Source organism: Triturus cristatus, chromosome 4_1 (assembly GCF_964204655.1).
Source record: "Triturus cristatus chromosome 4_1, aTriCri1.1, whole genome shotgun sequence".
Taxonomy (NCBI): domain Eukaryota; kingdom Metazoa; phylum Chordata; class Amphibia; order Caudata; family Salamandridae; genus Triturus; species Triturus cristatus.
Genome location: NC_140585.1, coordinates 517,375,702 through 517,395,034, shown reverse-complemented (window position 1 = coordinate 517,395,034; position 19,333 = coordinate 517,375,702). Strand labels below are relative to the sequence as shown.

The 19,333-nt window shown below is 44.6% G+C and overlaps 1 protein-coding gene across 3 annotated transcripts in view; it reads left to right on the top strand.

The window, feature by feature from the left end:
- Positions 1-19,333, top strand: part of DNAI7 (dynein axonemal intermediate chain 7) — a 543,004-nt gene that overhangs the window by 294,744 nt on the left and 228,927 nt on the right. For 2 of the 3 annotated variants that reach the window (XM_085652767.1, XM_085652765.1), the window contains one exon: positions 16,892-17,079. In XM_085652767.1, coding sequence (XP_085508893.1) covers positions 16,892-17,079 — 188 coding nt within the window. The remainder of the gene's footprint in view (positions 1-16,891; positions 17,080-19,333) is intronic. The other variant, XM_085652766.1, reaches the window with a different exon arrangement.

Here is a 19,333-nt window from a genome sequence, read left to right as displayed (position 1 = left end):
AACGGTCTTTCTTGTAGCTATTACCTCAGCGAGGAAGGTAAGTGAGCTTCAGGCTCTCAGCTCAAAACCCCAGTTTTTGACCATTCATGCTGAAAGGATGGTCCTCAGGACCAGGGTTGCTTTTTTGCCTAAGGTGGTTACTTCCTTCCATCTAGGGCAATCCATTACTCTTCCTGTGTTCTATCCACCATCTCACCCTTCTAAGGAGGAGGAGAGATTTCACCACCTGGATCCTAAAAGAGCATTGAGCTTTTATTTGGATAGAACTAAGACTTGCGATTGGACGATCAGCTCTTTGTGGGCTACGTTGGATGCATGAAGGGCAAGGCTGTGCACAAGCGCACTCTTTCCAGATGGATCATCTTGTGCATCAAGATCTGCTACGCCCTGGCTGGTAAGGAACCGCCTTTAAGGCTGCGACTTGGGCCTCCCTCCATACCTTTCACAAAGAATTATTGCTTGTATGCTGAGATGAGGAGGGAGGGCCATTTTGCGTTCTCTGTCCTGCAGAACTTTTTGGTATAGAAGGGTGGACACCCTCCTCCGGGAGTGGGACTGCTGTGGGATTCTATTCATAAGGTGAGGAATCCACAGGCAGATGTATCCATCAGAAGAACAAGTTACGTACCTTCGGTAATGCTTTTTCTGGTGGATACAGTATCTGCCTGTGGATTCCTCACTGACCCACCCTCCTCCCCGTTATCCACCCTTGTATACCTTAAATGTGGCATTATTTAACATGTTTGTTTGGTTCTTCTATCTGCCTTTGCGTGATTTGTAGGAAATGCTTTTATTCTTTGGCTTTCCTTTGGATTTTACACTATGTATATTTGTTTGAATATTGTGTACTGTGTATACTTTGTATTTGTTGTCGGTCCACCTGTTAAATGGGTGAAACTGACGTCATCACGCCGACGAGGCTCTGCTATGGCTCCAGTGACATCATACGGAGTTACGAGCGGAGCCGTAGTATTGTGAAGACCTCGTCGGCATGGAGAGCTATGAAAAAGTTTCCGTGGAATGCTGGCGCAGGGTTTATTCATAAGGTGAGTAATCCACAGGCAGATACTGTATCCACCAGAAAAAGCGTTACCGAAGGTAAGTAACTTGTTCGTTACTTCTCTATCTGCCTTGTTTGGAGATACATTTTTGGGTATTTCACCTTTCAGAGGGTAAACATCCTTTACACCGACTGCGTTACAACGCATGCCATTTGCCCCCATTGTTTACTCCACAGCAACCTTTACAATGCAGGGCTTTACACCACAAGCCATTACAATGCATTCCCCATTACAACATCCCGGTGGAGTTAGAATAGTAAATTGCATTGTAATGGACAATGAGTTGTAATGACTTGCAGTGTAAAGCCGTACGTTGTAAAAGTTGTTGCAGAGTAAAAAATGCAGGGTAATGGCACATGTTGTAAACACATGCGGAGTAAAGTGTCTTAATCCTTTTAGAGACCTTCTGGGCTTCAGCTCCCAGGCACATGGCCAGCGTTATTTCTCTATGAGTTCCAGGCCTATTTGCTCTTTCAAGACCCTTACAAATTGCCAAAATACTTGTTACTTCAGTTGATCTGGTGCCAAAGCATTTAATCTGAGAAGACCATTCCCACAAGGTTCTCACACACACCTAAAGCATGTTTCAGTAGCACTCTTTTATCCCCATATTCATTTATGGTTACCTTATATTTCTTCTCTCTGTCTGTGTTTCTGACAATAGTCTATGCCATGCAGTGTTCTCCTCTCACCTCAGACCTCTGTTTGTGCATCTTTAACCAGGGTTTCTGTAGCACTCGACTTACAGATGGGTGGCTTGCTGTTGCTAATTGTTTAAAATCCTTAGCACCAGGGCTGCCTGTGCGTGTGCATAAACCTCAACGTTTGGTGTCTAAACTCCCGTAGCCGTGCTCATGTTCTCGACCTATTCACTTTCCCAGACTTATGCTTCTATTACTTAGGGCCTGATTTAGATCTTGGCGGATCGGTTACTCCGTCACACCAGTGACGGAGTATCCCGTCAGCTGAAATGTAAATCCCATAGGATATAATGGGATTTATTTTTCGTCAGACTGGATATCCGTCACCGTTGTGACAGAGTAACCTGTCCGCCGAGATCTAAATCAGGCCTGTAGTCTGCTCTTAAAGCATTTGTTGGAGAGGAACCTCCTTACAGGGTTCTCTTCTCACTTTCCCAGCAAAAATCTCTGTTCAACTCATTATTATGGTTGTACCTTATTCACAGGGCCTACTTGCTATGGTAATCCATTTTCTTCAGCAGCAGTTCTCCTTGCCCGTGTGCCATCTCTTTGCTTCTAAGCTTCTTTGGCTCCTGAGTCTCGGTCAGAATTTGGTATATTCCTGATCTTGGGATTCGTCTTCCTCGGTGGTGACTCTTTTGGCACTCCAGTGGGCAGAATGTGCTTCCTTAAGTGGGTCTTTATAGGAATCGTACACAAATGTTGCCTCCATTTTCCATCAGATTAAGGGCACCAGCAACACTGGGGCTGCATGCTACATCACTTTTGCCACCCCGAGTGGGCCCTGGGGGACAGGAGGCAGAAAAAGCTTTAGTGTCTTAATGTATCGTCCATAATCATTTCATGTTAATTTCAGTTATAAAAACAAAAAACTATTAAAAAAAAAGGTTTAAATAATCGGTCATAATGCAATCCTAATTAGTACAATATACAGAAAATGGAATGTACTCAGCTGCATTGCCTTCCCCAATTAAAACAATACCCAACAACTTCATCATCTGAAATAAAGGATTTATCCAAGTATAAAATGTAACCCTTTCTCCAGCCCATGGGGCCCAAGCGCCAAATTCCAAATATGAATTTCTGCACACATGCTGATCTGTCTGTCTTAACCATAACTTTAAATTATATCAATAACATAATATCTAACTCCGATTTATGTTCATCAATCAATGTCATGGGTTGTTAGCAAAAAGCTAAGTGGTGATATGTAATCGTTAAAGCAATCCTCCACAAGGATCTGAACTATTCTTCCATCTCTAAACCACATGGGCAGAGCCGAAAGACTACAAACTTAGAGAAGGCATAGAATAGGTCAATGGAAAATGCAGACCCATGTAGTAAGAGCCAAAGCTTCCAGAGTAAGGCAGATCAGCTTCTCTTCACAAGCCTTATTCGAACTATCTCAAGCAATAGCGCTCAAAGGTCAGTTGAGACAGAGATTATATAAAGGCATACCATGCGCAGAAGCAAGAGGAGATGATATCTGAATACGTTTTTTTTCCTGACATGAGAGAATATCAGACGTCAGTCCGTTAACATTTAGTCCAAATGCGCTTACTCTGCTAATTTTGCTCCTCAAGTCTCTCAGACTCTGCAGTTTTATTTAAAATAATGATTACTGCCTTGAAACACAAGTTTTACTCCTCACATATATATTTCTTACTCTGCATTTTTTTTGCTTTTTAAAATAGTATATGCTCACTAAAAAAAAAAAAAAGTTAAAGGGACATTATAATTAGGTGGAACCTTCAGTTAAAACCTAACATTTTAAACTAACAAAATCACCATTCACCGGTTATAGTTATCTCTAGTAACTATAACTCATGCTCTAAAGTAACTATAACTAGCACCCCCACCATGCATAGTGTTGTCATCAATGATGTAATTTCCGATGTTGCAGCAATGTTATCAAAGATGTCATAGAAGACGTGATGAGTAAAGTTATATGGGAGGCAATTAGCAATGCATGGCAAGGATGTGAGTTATAGTTCTTTTAGGGCATGAGTTATAGTTACTTCAGATAACCAACTGGTGAATTTCAGTAGTTTTGTTCATTTAAAACAGTATATTTTAACTGAATTTTTCACCTAACTATGACGTACCTTTAACCTTAGGTTTTTCAGTGATTTTCTACATTTGTCTTTGTAAAGTAAGATATAATTACAATTCCCAACTATAATGTCACTTTAACCTTTGATATTTTAAGTGAATTCCTGTATGTTTTTTTTGTAAACTAACCACGTGGGGTTGGGTACAGGGCCTGGCTGCATTGCAGCCCTACACCTTACTCCCCGCTGGTGCCCAACCTCCTACTGTGCTCAGCTTTCAACCGTTGATTTTTTTCCCCAATAAGGCTTTATTAAAAATATAATTAGGACTCTTTTATTAAACATTGCAATGTTTGAATTTATATAATGTACATTTGGTTGTAATAATTGGTACATTTTTGGCAAAGATATTAGGTCTATTTTATTATTTTAATATGCTGGGCCTTTCATAAAACCAATAGCCCCACGTTTTATATTTTGCTGTTCTGATCCTTTGACAAAGTCAGTAGGTCTGCCTCACTTAAAATGACACCCTTTACGTTGTAACATCACATAGTCAGCTGTGCATGCCCGATGTGGTTTGGGTGTCAGGCCTGGCCACAGACCAGTCCCTGTGCACCACCCCACACTGCGCATGTAAGAGTACTTACTCATGCAGGCTCTTTTAGCTATCTGATTTTTCCTTTGTCGCTGTTTTACTTATATTTCTTTTCCATCTCCCTTTGCCTCCTTTCTCTCTCTTACTCTTAGTCCATGTGGGAATTAAGTTGCTGACCCCAACGTATTGGTGCTGGTGCGCAGGACCTGCAACCACTAGCACAAATTAACCACTTAGAGTGGATTTATTTTGCACTCAGTCTAATAACAGTTATAGTTACATGTGGAACATTCTGATATGAATATGCCTCCCTGTATTGTGTACGTGTCCCCCTGTGCCCCATACTGGTTAGCTTTAAGCATTATTTTGTGCTTAAAGGGGGTTAAGCACTCACTGCCAAGAATTACTCGCACATGAAATGTTTATTTCCCAGCAAGCTTCACTTTGCCCCATGGGGAATTTGTCTGACTGGGTAATCGCAACAGCCTTGGGCTAAGATGACCTGGCCACCCTCTCTAATGCCAAAAATACAATGATGGTTAAAAGTATACCCTAAACATGTTCCCTGTTAAAAACCTATGCATTTCAAAGCATCCTGCTTGCAAAGTCCTTCATGCCTCTTTTCCCATGTGCATATTCAGTGGTAGACAATTACCCAAGGCCCTTCCATCCCATCTGGCTGCAGTGCCCCTATCTGTCACTGTGCCAGTTCCACACAGACTGCACCTGGTCCAAGCTATCTCCACACAGACTGCTGAAGTGCAGTGAAAGCACAATACAATATAAAGGACATCAGGCAGACAGTTATAAATGTACTTCTGTATTTATTTAGAGGAGTGTTTTTCCATAAAAGCAGAGTATGCGGGCCTTAAGCTCCGTAATGCACCAGTGTCTGTCGCTATGTATGAGCTTTAGGTACGCTTTGGCTACACCCCGGATTGTTGGTTTGCTTGCCGACAATAATGTGTCTGCCTTCTGGACCATTCCCTGTTTGGTCTCAAATAGGACCGCATTTCCTCAAACTGGTGGTCCAGGAGACTGTCCTCCATGGGGAGCCAGACATTTAGATGCCATATAGGCCTCCTGTGATGCATTGGCTCCCGAGGTGATGTAACAGGAGATAACATGAGAAGGCATAATGACAGCCGAAGTGGAGGTCACGTTAGTGGCCAGGAGAAATATATGGTCAATTTGAGTTTTCGAGGACATGAAGTGTGAGTGTAAGGCCTTTCCCACAGGTGCCACACCCGCCAAATGTTGCAAAGTCCCAAATAATCCATCTAGGATCCAGGTTTCTTGGAGAAAGCTCACTGTCTCATGAAAAGGGGCCAGGCACGTCCATTGCCAGATTTAGGATGACCTTAAAATTCCCCGCAAGTTAAGGTAACTCAGCGACTGTCCCAGTGTGGTCTCAGAAAATGTGCCTATTTAAATGGGAAGGTGCATAAAAGCTCAGAGGATTGTAGGGCTTGCCCTCTAATATCCTGGTCACTTCCTTATAGCGGCCCTGAGGGTTATGTATGATCTGTGAAACCACCAAGGGAAGTGTTTGTGGAGAAGGATCACTACCCCTCTGGAACCCCTACTAAAGCCTGAGAGATAGACACGTCATAACCAAACCTACAAAAGAAGGGGATCAGGGCACCTAGGAGATGTGTCTCTTGCAGTAACACAATACCTGGCTGGTGACGCTGAAGAAGCTCGAGGACCACAGTGCGTTTAATACGGTCCAGTAGGCCGTTGACGTTCTATGAGATTTGACTAAACTCCACCATGGGGAGGGAACAGGGGATCAAGAAGTGGCGGGCAAGTCCACCGCAAATGGCACGGTGAATGGTGTAAGGCACACATGTGAGCAATCACATCAAAAGGAAATAAAACACATAGACAGGTAAAATAATTTAACACCCCCTAACAACAACAATTTTCCCCCACACTTCCACCCATGAAGTACGTGTAGCCAAACATCACTCAGCAAAATAGGCAGTGTACATAACAGGGTATTCGAAGTGGACCACCTCCTATGTAGGATGTGTAGCCAGAAGTCAGAACACACCCTAGGTCCATGGCCAGTAAATATCAACAAAGAGTACTGGAGAGTTACAATGGGGCGCCAAGGTACTCACTCTCACCAGAGGCATCAGCCCCGTTGGGTTCCGGGGCCTCATCATTCTTCGTGGAAACAAGGGGAACCCAGTTTATCCCTTGGAATTGACTCCTATCAGTATCTGAGGGTTCAGGATAGGGTCCACGCCAACCCTGCATTCCTTTGGATTTAGGACATTCTCTGGTCTGGGATCGGTTGAGAGCTGTGCGTGGTGAGCCATGACCCATCTGGACAATGCAGTCAGGGGGCTCATAGTATTGAGGGGTCTGTTGTTTGGTTGCCCAATCCCAGACCGCCTCTGGAGAATCAAAGAAGTGAGAGCGGGACCCATGAATGAGCCTCAGCCGTACGGGGGAGAGCAGCATATATTGAAGTGCATTACCCTGGTCTTCTGCTTAAGGGCATCAAAGAGCTTGCATTGTTTTTGCGTCGATTTGGTATAGTACGGGAAGACTATAATGTGAGATAATGGAAAATGAAGCTTGCCATGGATACAAGCTTCTCAAAGAATGGCGTCCCAGTCACGATTCAATATTTTGGCACTGACAGGGCATTGTGGTGCTCCGGGGGGGGGGGAAGATGTTGTGTCAGGGCCTGGTGTGCCCATTCAACCACAGACCAGGGCAACAGATCCTTTTCTGGAACCCATGACTTAATCTAGTCTTCGATAAAAGGCTCTGAATGAAGGGTCTCGACTCCCTCGGGGAAGCCCACAAACTGCAGATGTTCCAACTGGAGCGATGTTTAGCATCTTCAGTTCTTGCCTTGAGAGTGCAAACAGTTGAACGCAGCATATTCACCTTAGTCTTTAGAGCTGTTGAATTATCTTCAAGGGTGGACACCCTACTCTCCATCTATGTAAACCTCCCAGCCACACTGCAGAAGTCTTGACGAAGGAGAGCAACATCAACACCCAACTCACAATTTTTTGACTCCAAGGCTTCTCATGAGGCCCGATGGCATGTAGTATTTGGGTCGTATCCGCAGCAGTAGAGGGCAACAGGGTGTGTTTGCCTACCATCAGCTGCTTACTGGAGTCTGAGGGTCCTGTCGTGAATTTGTTAATTTTATATTGACCACCCATCGTCGGGCCTTGTCCTTCCCCATTATACCTTGTGGAGTGGGGCTCTGAGCCACTCAATGTCGCAAGGTTGGAAAGATTGGCCAAATGTGGTAGAGCCAGGCTTCAGGGTTCTCTGAGACCGGTATAGTCAGTCATTCTGATGGTGGCGACGATGACCTATGGAGGTTTGGTATTAACTGCCCCTGGCCTGCTTGCCCAGAGTGGGGATGGGCAGCCCGAGCAGCCGGTTGAAGGTCAATGGCTAGTAAGATGGGGGGCTCATAGTGGAAAGACATGGGGAAGATGGCAGGGGTTCTGTTTCACTCTCACATTTAGCCGCCCCAGAGGTATCCACGTGTCCAGCCATCCAACATTCCACCAGATCAGAGGGGGGTCACTGGTACCATGTCCCTGGCCCGCTTACCTCTAGGTCCTCAAGGAGACTGCATGAGTAGCCAGGGTGAAAGCCCTCCAGGCGGCCCGGGTATCAACCAGGGGGGAGGCCCCCACTCACTGCCTGAGCAATGCATGTCAAAATGCAAGGGTCTAGTGCAGTTGGGGCATAGTGCCTCCTGGGTCTGCAAGTATGTGTGGTCCACAGAGGCCTCCGAGTAAAACAATCGTGGAGAAAAGGCCTCGCCACATCCAGGGGCATAGGTTTCTGGGGCTCTCCCGTTGCACCCTGCCCTCCTGACTTCCCATGGCAGCTCAGTAAGTAGGGTCTACAGGAGGTAGCTGGGGGGAAATGCCCAGGTCATAACTCTGATACGATACATGGTTCGCGGTTAGTTGCTGCCCATCTTGAGCCATGCCACTGGGCATGCCCAGTTGAGTGGAGTGGAGTCACTCAAGGAGGAATACTCCTGGCTCAGCGGCGCTTCACTTGGCAACTCTGCTTTGCCCCATTGGCCATCCTCTGGCACCGTAGCTGCACCCATCTTAGGTGGGAGGACCTCCACATGCTCTCTTTCAGTGCCTGCAGGTGGGCGCCATTTTGAAAAATTGCAGCAAGACCCACGGCGAACTGCGGCACCTCCGGGTCCCAACAGGACGCAATCTGTCTCTGTCTGATCAGGCCAATGCCATAGGGAGTATAGGCTAGGGCTGGAGCGGTGCCCAAGTGATCCAGGGCTTCAGATTAGATGGGATGGTGGAGAAGGTCCTAGGAGTGTCACTAAGAGGCATCTGCCATCTTGGCTACTTTGCATCAGACATTTAGGAGTTGGGTTCTCTCTACGGCTTGCTTACTAGCTCTTGGAAATTTTAGAGCAAACACCTGGTGGGTCCCTTCCTTTTTTTTTATTTTTAAAAAAAAAATCTTTTTATTGAGCATTTTTACATTTATGTACAAGGCACAGTGCACTATTCCAAAAAGTAGCGTGACAGCAGTGAGATATTCCATCTACAATAAGAGCGACAAGGGCCAGAAAATTTAACGTAGGAACAAGAATACATAACACAAAAAAGAGATAAACAAGCGAGACCATAAAAATCATTAATTACCATGATCAATATCCCCCTCCCTTTCGAAGCACTATCTGCCTACCCATAAGGAACCTTTAATAGACTATACACCAAATAATCACAAATTCTAGTCAGCAGAGAGCATATATGAACATGCATTACCAGACCCATTCAGTTCGTTAAAATAATTTAGAAATTCCCTTCCTTCCATCGAGTGATGGGATCCCAGATTACCCTGCCCATTTTCCTCCCGTTTTTGCCTTTCCTAGCATATATCTCTTTCTCCAGATGATACATCGAAAGCAATTTAGCAAGCCACTGATGAAATGTAGGCGGGAGAGGATCTAGCCATGCAGAGGCTAGGCACAATCTAAGAACTGCTACCGCTACAAACAAGAATTCCCCCCCTAACTGCATCTCTCCTTCCTCCTCATTTATGCCTAATAGAATTATTGCGGGGGTTAATGAAAAAGAATTTATTCCTAGTACAGTCTTTATAAAATTTCCAATATCCTTCTTCAACAAATATAAATGGGGGCATGTGGCAAATACATGTTCTAAGTCTGCCTCATTACTTCCACATCTATAACAATTTGTTCCTACAGTTCCTCCCCACTGAGCTAATTTAGCTGGGGTGTAGTACAGATGATACAACGTTTTGTAATGCTGTGCCTGTAATGATGCAGAACACAGAAGTCTATGACCCTTTTCCAGGGATAACTCAAAGCAATCCTGACTGACACTCAGACTATCCTTCCACTTATCACCCCATTTCCCTAAATCATCCTGCTTTCCTTTCGTTAGTTCAAAATAAAATCGTTTAATCGTACACTCTTTCCCTGTTCGTATCAATTCCATTACCGAGTCTCTACCAAACCCCAGAGATCCGCCCACTTTACTCATCAAGAAGCTCCTGATTTGTAAAAACTTGAAGAAGTGACTGTTGTGTAAATTGTACCTGTTCTGCATTTCTGAAAATTGGCAGACACTTGAGTCCCCCAGAACGTCCCCAAAGCTCTTAACTCCCTTACCTACCCATTCTGTGAACACCGAGTCCGCAAAAATCTCTTCTGGAATATTAGGGTTATCTGTGAATCTAGTGTAGCGGTTATACCTCCCCAGGCCTGACCTTTTCATAAATGCTTTCCAGACTGCAAATGCTGCCATGAGAGTCTTACATTTTGTTCTCTTGTAATAGCTGGCCTCCGTAAATTTTAGAAACACATTTTCTACCTCCATACCCAAAACCAGTCCAAATATTGCAACCGTGCCTAGATCGCTCCCTCCTTCAGCCTCCGCACCCCCTACCAACCCTAACATATTTTGAAACGTTGCAGCCCAATAATAGTCTTAAATCGGGTACTGCCCACCCTCCCCTTTCCTTTGGCAATGTCATGAACCTTAATGCCCTTCGTGTCTTTCCTTTTCCCCAAATAAATCTATTAAGCATGTGTTCTATCCTTTTGAACCACCTAGCATCAAACAGCAAGGGAATTGCCCTAAATAAATATAAAAATTTAGGGAGAATTAACATTTTAATTATATTCGTCCTCCCCACTAAACTCAAATGCAAGTTCTCCAATCTGTCCAGGTCTTTTTCTACTTTTTTCATTAATGGAGCAATATTCCTTTCCACTAATGAGTCCAAATCAGCCGAAATAGAGACTCCTAGATATATTCCTGAGCATATAACTCGGTTGTCAGTACAGATGGCAAATCTATTTTTTATTATTTGAGTCTTTCCCGTATTTAACCTATACCCCGAGATATACCCGAAATTTGTGGCCTCTATTTCGATTTGATTAATGGACTCCGTCGGTGTTGGCGTGACCACTGCAACATCGTCAGCATAGGCTAGAACTTTACACTGCCCAGTTAGGGTAGGGAGAGCACTAACCAGACCACATGCCTCAATTCGCCGTATAAATGGGTTCATGTAGATGGCAAACAGCAGTGGTGAACAAGGACACCCCTGCCTAGTTCCGCGACCTATTTGAAATTGCCTCGTACACCCTGCGTTAACCCGAACCGCGGCGACAGGATTCAGGTACAATGCCTTGATTGATTTAATAAATCCCTGCTTTACACCAGATCTTTCCAGTACCCCCCATAGATAGCCCCAGGAGACCCGATCGAATGCTTTTTCCGCATCCAGTAGCATAACAGCCATCGGGTCTCCTGCAACTTCCGTCGCATCAAATAGAGTAATCACTTTACGAATATGATGGGTTGTCCCCCTTCCAGGGATGAACCCATGTTGCATTCTGCTCACAGTGTTAGCGATCACTCCTGCTAGTCTTGTTGCCAATGCTTTGGAGAACACTTTGGCATCAGAGTTCATTAAAGTGATTGGTCTATAAGAGCCAGGCTCCTCCGGAGGTTTCCCTTTTTTGAGTATTAACACAATCACCGCACCCCCCCACGATGCAGGAATTGAGAATCCTGCTTGCGCCTGCTGTATTAGATTTGTTATAACCTCCTTCAGGGCCCCCCAGAAAACCTGATAAAATTCGACCGGAATTTGATTCGGTCCTGCTGCCTTACCCACCGGCAAATTCCATACTGCATCTTTTATCTCTTCTAATTGCAGTGCCCCCTCCAAACCTTCCGAGTCCTCCTCCTCCAATGCTACCCCAGGTATCCCTTGGAGATACTCATTCACCGCCCGGTTATCAATATCCCCCAGATCATCAGTGTATAGCCTCTCATAAAAGCTCCTAAATACATCTCTAATTTCCTCCGGGTCCGTATGTAGCCCGCCCGCTGTATCCCTTATCTCCCTTATTATTCCCGTAGACTCTTGCTGTCTTGCCGAACAGCAAGGTGTCTGCCTACGGATTCACTAAACTCATAGCACTTCTCCCTTTTAGACGTGTACAATTTAGCCGCTTTAATAGCAACGTCCCTTTCAGCCTCCCCTTTAACCTTGAGTAGCTCATTCCATGCATTGTCAATTTGGATACCGTCAAAAGACAGCTTTCTAATTCTGCCTCCGCCTCGATCACTTTTCCCCTTGCCTCCTCGCTCCTTGAGCGTTCTTGTTTCTGCTTATAGGAACTGAAGCTCATTGTCTCGCCCCGGATTCCTGCCTTAAAGGCATCCCAGACCACCCCCTCTGCCGCGCTACCTCTATTAATCTGGAAAAAATCTTTGATCCACTTAGTCATGTGTCCTACATAACCCTCATCTTTTAGCAGCCCCCTTTCAAACGTCCAACTAGTGCGCTGTCTTTCATTTGTTTTACTTGAGATTGGAAGTATTAGTGGGTTATGGTCGCTGAATATCCTTGGTAATTTACCTATCTGTACATTCGAGACATCAGAGCTAGGGACCAAAAAATAATCTAACCTGACACACACTTGGTGTGGAGCTGAATAGTATGTGTACCCCTTGTCAGCCATCCGTTTAATCCCCCAGACATCTATTAGGGCATTATTTACGATTAAGCTTCCCAATGCCCGGCTCACTCTTTTCTTCCTCCCTTTATATTTACCAAAGGAGCCCTGCCCTAACCCATCTGACCCATTAATATTAAAATCCCCTGCGATAATGACTCTCGGGGCCCAAGTAGATAATTCTACATCTAAGAATTGAAAGATTTCCGGATCATCTTCCGTAGACCCATAGACAGATACAAGCGTGGTCCATACCCCATCCAAGAGACACTCTACCATAGCCCACCGCCCCCACTGATCCTGTGCTTTCTTCTTTACCACAATATTCCTATTCCTAGCAAGGATGGCTACCCCTCTCTTTTTCACCCCCTGCCTAGAGATCACTAATAGGTAAAATCCCAGCTGATTCAACAGGTACACCTGCGAGTCCATTATATGTGTCTCCTGCATGAAAACTAAATCAGCATTCATTTGCCTTAAGGCAATGTAGATTCTCATTCTTTTTTGTGCATCATTTAGCCCACATACGTTCCACGTTACACACCTAATATCCATGAGGACCCAAGGGCATCATTACTCGCATCCTTTCTCCTTCCTTGAATTATTTCTTTTTGTTTCTGGCCCTCTCCCCCTAAAGTAGCCTCCCTCCGCTTGCATGTAGTCGCCATTTTCCAGTTACTTGAATCTACTGACAGCTTTCTTACCCTCTCCTTATATCCTCCTCCTTGCCTTTTTTGCCTCTTTTGCCTCTTTTGCCCTACCTGTTCCATACGCACCGTGCCTTGTACCCCCCCAAGTGCCCCAACCCACTCCCCCCTCCCTTATTGGCAAATAGGTCGATCCCGACCTATGTGTGACAGCCGGTCCTCCCAAGAAGCACCCCCACCCTGCCCACACATCTTAAGCCTTCAATCCATTCTACACTGATGTGATAACCCCACTTTTTGCAGTCAGATATTTTTCCCTCTTTTCATTTCATTTCATTTTACTTTTTACTTCTTTTTCTCTTTTTTTTTGTTTTTTTTTTGGGGATGTTGCTATGTTACTATGGATGTTACTATGTCAAACGTTCTGTGTTCCTGATAGCTGCAACTCAATCACTTTGCCTGTTTTGTTCCCTCTCTCCCCTTCGCCCCTTCTCTTCCTTCAAAAAAGTTAAATATTCCTGTGCAACAATTTCTGAGAAGAACACCCTGGTCTGACCATTAACGATAACTTTAAGACGTGACGGGAACATTAAATACACTTCGCAACCAATGTTCTGAAACGGTGTAATAAGTTGTCTCATTCGCCATCTTCTCTCAACTGTTATGTGGCAGAAGTCTGGGCGGGCAAAGAAGGAGATATCTTTGTATGTTCGTTTCTTCATTGGTTTGGCTTTCATGATTATCTCCTCCCTCAGTAGGTAGTTCCCCACATAAACTAAAATGGCTCTAGACTTTGCTCCTGTCATATTCTTCTTCTGAACCAATGGAAATCTATGTGCGCGCTGCACCTCCTTATCCCAGTCCCAGTTATCCATCTCCGGGAACGCACCTTTCAACAGCTCCACCACAAAAGCCCGCATGTCTCCCTCTTCCCTCCCTTCCTCCACACCAAGAATTCTTATGTTATTACGCCTCTGCCTGTTCTCAAGATCTTCGAGCTTCCAGAGGACATCCAGTGCTGTTTTCTCCTGCTTTTGTCTAAACTCTTGCAGCGCCACCACCTCCTCCTCCACTTTGCCAGTTCTCTCTTCAACTTCCTCTAGTCTGCCAGATACTTCTTCATATAGCTTATCAACCTTGCGAAGTGAGGTTTGAGTTTTTTTATTCGCGTGTTTTGCCCTTTTGCTCTCCAGGCGAGCCTCTCCCTGGATCTGTTTCAGAGTTGAGAATAACAAATCAAACTTATCCGTGTGCCCCTCCATTTGTCCAGTAGGTTGCCCTCCGGCTCTCTCCTGGATTGAGTGTAACTGTTTTCCCCCTGAGGCACCCCCCAAGTTCGATTGTGAGGTAGCTGACGCCTCCCAAACTAACCTCTTGACAATATCTCCTTGTGGTGGGTGCTCCGTTCTTTTTGTTCTCCTTCGCGGCCCCCCCCTCGGCCTGCTGGGTTTCGCCTTTGACTTCACTGCGACACTCCTCCTTAAAGCGGTATTTTTCCCCACCATCACCTCTGACAGCTCTGAGGCCTCTGAATCTAACTCCTCTGAGTAACTCTCCACCGAGAGATCTGTAGATGAAACAGTACTGGAGCCCGTGTCCTCTAGCCCCCCATCCCCCTCGTCCTCTTCCTCATCTTCCTCATCCTTTTCATCAACTCCTGTATAAAAGCAATCATCGCTCGGTGAGCCCGTAGTTCTCAAATGAGTACCTCTAGTACCTCTAGTTCCATCATGAGTGGCTCTTGTGGATTTGCTCCTTACAACTGGTTCGCCACCAGTTGCTGACTGTGATGGGTTGGTCACACTATCCCAGTTGGCTAAGTTATCATGATTTATAGATCTATTCACATCTTGGACATCTTTCTGTGCAATGGCGCCACTACTCCCACCGTTTTTACCACCATCCACCTTCCCTTGCTTCTCTTGGGAGTTAAATGACACATCTTGATTCATAGGAGTTGACCCATTCTCCTCAGAGCCAGAGCCAGAGCCAGAGCCAAGGGGCTGATTATTTATTATAGCTAGCGCACCAACCTTCCTGCCCTCCGTCTCCTTTTTCTTCCCTGCACTCCCCGCTATTTGCCTGTCATCACGCCTGGGGCTGCCCTCCAGCAGATTTATTTCCGCATCCGCAGGCTTTGTTACAGCAGACAAATCAGGCTCACCAAGCAGAACTCCTGCTCCCCTGTCATCCGCTGCTGCTATTGGTGTCGGTGCCGGTGTCTGGATCTCTGCAGGGCCTGGCTGCGCACTGACAGCCTGCGCGTCAATCACGTCATCCCCGCCTGCCCCGCCTACTCCTCCTACAAGAGGCGCGGCGTTCACTAGCTCTGTAACTTCTGCTGAGGCCGGTAACGGAGCTGCTGCTGCTGTTGACACCGGCATCCCTTCCTCGGCTTCCATCTCTGCAGGCGCTGCTGGGGCCTCCGATTGAGCCGCTGACATCTCCGCAGATACCGCCAGCGTCTCTCCTGGAGCTTCTCCCTCTGCGAGTCCGTCAGCAGGTGCAGTTACCAAGATCCGCTCCGGGTGAAACAAGGTAAAAGATTCGAATAGTGTGGGCTGCCGAAGGGAGCTATCTTTCTGCCTCTCGCCGCTCGTGACTCTGTTGGATGCTCCTTTTCCAGGCAGCACCTTCCTCCTGCTGCATTCGACCTCTCGATCCTGTCTTCGCCTCTCGCTTGCAGCCAAGCGCTCCTCCTCACGAAGTCTAGCAGCCTCTTTTCGTGCCTGTCCCTTCCGGTGATTCTTGGCTCTTAGGTTTGCGGCTGGTATATCAGAGTCGCTCCCCGGCGCCTCTTGTCTTCTTGTGACCTCCTTCACTGCCCTCTGTACTTTCGGGGCCATGTCCCGACTGAAGTCTCTTCTACCCCTTGGCTGATATTCAGATACGCAATTAACCACCAGCTTTATCAACGCAGTCAGCTTACTCCGTGCAGTCAGCTTCTTCCCCAGTCTCTTAATCAGCCATGATGCAAAGATGTTTGGCTCCCAGAGCATCTCTTCTTTCCAGTTCTTCTATGCTCTCTCGGTCTCTTTGACTCAATTCACTCCCCCTTACTCTCCAAACTTTCAGATTGAGATTCCATCACATCAGTGTATCCTCACTAGAAAATTATCAGGAGCAGGGCTCAGGGGCTGCTGCTTCCTACGGACTGTCGGCGGCCATCTTGCCTCCTGGTGGGTCCCTTCCATGTATTAACAGTCATGAGACACAAATACCTTCTGTTTCTTTGTCGTACAGTAATGCAAGTTGATTGTGCCCCAAATAAATGTTGTTAAATGTTAAAATAATGTTAATGTAGATGACCTGGATAGTGCCGTGAACGTGTTATTTTACTTGTTATTCCTATATCATTTTCCTATTTGTCTTTAGAGATGTTTAGTGTCTTTCGTGTAATGATGCATTCTGGAGCAAGTGTTTATATTTTTAATGGCAAATCTTTTGTGTAGGTCACAGGAAGGAGAAATCACCCTTCAGGAACATATATGTTGTTTTATAGTGCATTATATTTCATAATACTGCCAAGAATTTTCAACCGTTGTGTCTTATTTTAGAAGTTTATATACATCTTATATTACTGCAGGGGCCCTGTAGATTCACTTACATTTATGTAAAATGTATATATTTTGTTGACCTTTGAATGTCTTTTTAAGGATTATCATTGTCAGAAATTAACTTTGATTGTGAAGTATGTATTCTTCCAGGAGATCTAGAACCTTGATAATCTAAAAACATCTTTAAGGCAAAGAATATATTATTCTTTATTTGTATAGTAATCAGCTGAACTTTATTAATGCTTAGTTAATGAATCAACACCAGGGATGGATTACACAGCACCAGGGACGGAGCTCATAGAGAATAAAGATGAAGACATTCAAGATGGTGTGGTTGATTTGCGTCAGTTCACACCCCTTGGTGGGTTGTATTATCTCCATGTACTGAAGCTCCCACCTCAAGCTAAACATGTTAATGGATGGACAATGTTAGAGGTAAGTTTGTAGCCTAAAGAAATGCTTTGGTAAATACCCTTGTCTGATTGTTTGGAACCCGAAATCTATAAGTATGTAACAGTGGTTTATTTCAGCAATCCATTTTCAAGAGGTATGACCTATGTAATATCACCATAATACTCTTCAGATCTTCATTTTAGATTGTGGAAAATCCTTATTTATTAATTTTATCAAGTGTATTTCGAATGTGTACTAAATTTGGTTTCAAATTCTTCAGGCTAGCAGTGCAACTCCCTTGGTGCTTTAGTATATTAGAGATATAGGACTATAGTGTGTCTTCATCACTGGATGTCTGTGGGACTCGGTTCCTTTTAAAACACAAATAAATCCCGAGGTTAAGTGTAGAAAATTTGCTTATTAAAAGGAGTAAGATAAATAGTATCTCTTAGAGTTCAGCTACTCGTGCCCTATGGGGTTTCCATACTGTAAAACAAAATGGTGACATGTCAAAGGTGGAAGAGTTGATTACAATTTCCATACAGGATTTGGCTGTGCTCCCAAAAACCCTCGCTAGAAAGGATCTAAAGAGGTGAGCCAGTGTCTCACTAAAGAATCAGTTCCCACTACCTATATCAACATGGGTTGATTTCAATATTTATTTTTAGTAATTACTAGTCAAGGGTCTGAAGTATGTACCCCAACCCGGATGGAACTCCACAGGCTTCCCTTGGCAATGCACACCATCTTCAAAACCAGTTGCATAATCTATAAAGTCACCACAACCTGTAAATATACATATCTGACAAGCTCTCTATTTGCTGTGACTATTGGCACTCCCACAGTAAGGCCACTATGAGAACAGCGACAGAGAAATACAAAAATTAAAAAAAACTAGTCAATAAGCCTTAGCTGTTTACAAACCCTTTATCTGGAATGACCTGTCTGTTTCCAAACCTGCTCAAAGTTAGGAAACTGCTGAAGAAACCTCTTTAAAAGCACAACATGATGATGGAGTAACAGTTCACCTCCACTCAATTTCCATTCCAGGCACCCATTAACTCTATCCTTTGGCCCTGTACAACACTCAACTTGCCTTTTAGCTAGGTTTGCGCTAAATAAATACTACCTACGTACATGGTACTTAAAAGTGACTTCCTAATCAATTGCTTGTCATGACTTACTGCTTTTTAAATTTACGAGCCAGTTTGAAGTGTACATTCAAGAGGTAAATTCTCTTTGCTGAGCTCTGTGCCCATGAAGCATGACCCAGTACATGAACACATTAAAGGTATGATCATTTATATAATAAAACGTGTTTGCATTTGATTTTTTATAATCTGGATATTTTCTTGTTAAGTTTAAAACCTGGATTTCTATGTCCAAAGGCATCGGGGGAGGGGGCCCATACATAAGACCACAGACCTGCGGCCCCAGGTGAGCCCTGGTTACCAATCAAAATGTAGGTCTTGTCTCCTTTAACTTTCCATTTCTTACCACTCATCCAACATTGGACAGCTACTAGACAATGCTTAATAGTATTCTAAAGTTTATTAAGAGGTTTACCAAAACTGAACAGGAGTAGAATGTCATCTGCATAAGACACATACACCTGTCCAAATGAGTGTACCAGATGTATCAAAGATTAATTGTAGATATTAAATCGAAATGGAGACAAGGAGGATCCCCATGTGACCCAGAAATTAACATGCCTCCTTTTAGATTTGAAGGAGCAAAGTTTCAAAACCCGAATGTGATCCTGCAGAAAAGAGTTGAATCAACTCAGAGCACAACCTCTTAGCCCAACGCATGACAAACGCTTAACCACAATAATTGAAAGAGATCATGTCAAATTAGTTAGTTTTTTAATTTATAATGCGTGACAGCTACCCAAAAAGAGTTTCCCGGCGCAGAAGCAGGTCAAGGCATGATAGACCGAGAGCATTCTATTTATTGAACAGCCAGGTTTTTAGCGACCTGCGGAACTTGATATAGTTTGTCTCATTACGGAGAGCAATGGCAAGAGAATTCCAAAGTGAGGGGCCTAGGTGTGAGAAGGATTTGCCGCCCATCCGGGCTTATTTGAATTTCGGTGGCTGATCGAAGATTGCGAGAAGGAAGGTATGGCTTGGCCAGGGCCAACAGGTAGCGGGGAGCACTGCGGGATTTAATTTTGTGCATATAGTTAAGCGCCTTGAATTTTATTCGACTCTCGATTTTCAGCCAGTGTAGTTTGTGTCGATAAGTCGAGATGGGGATGGTCTTAGGGACTCCAAATAGAAGTCTAACTGCGGCA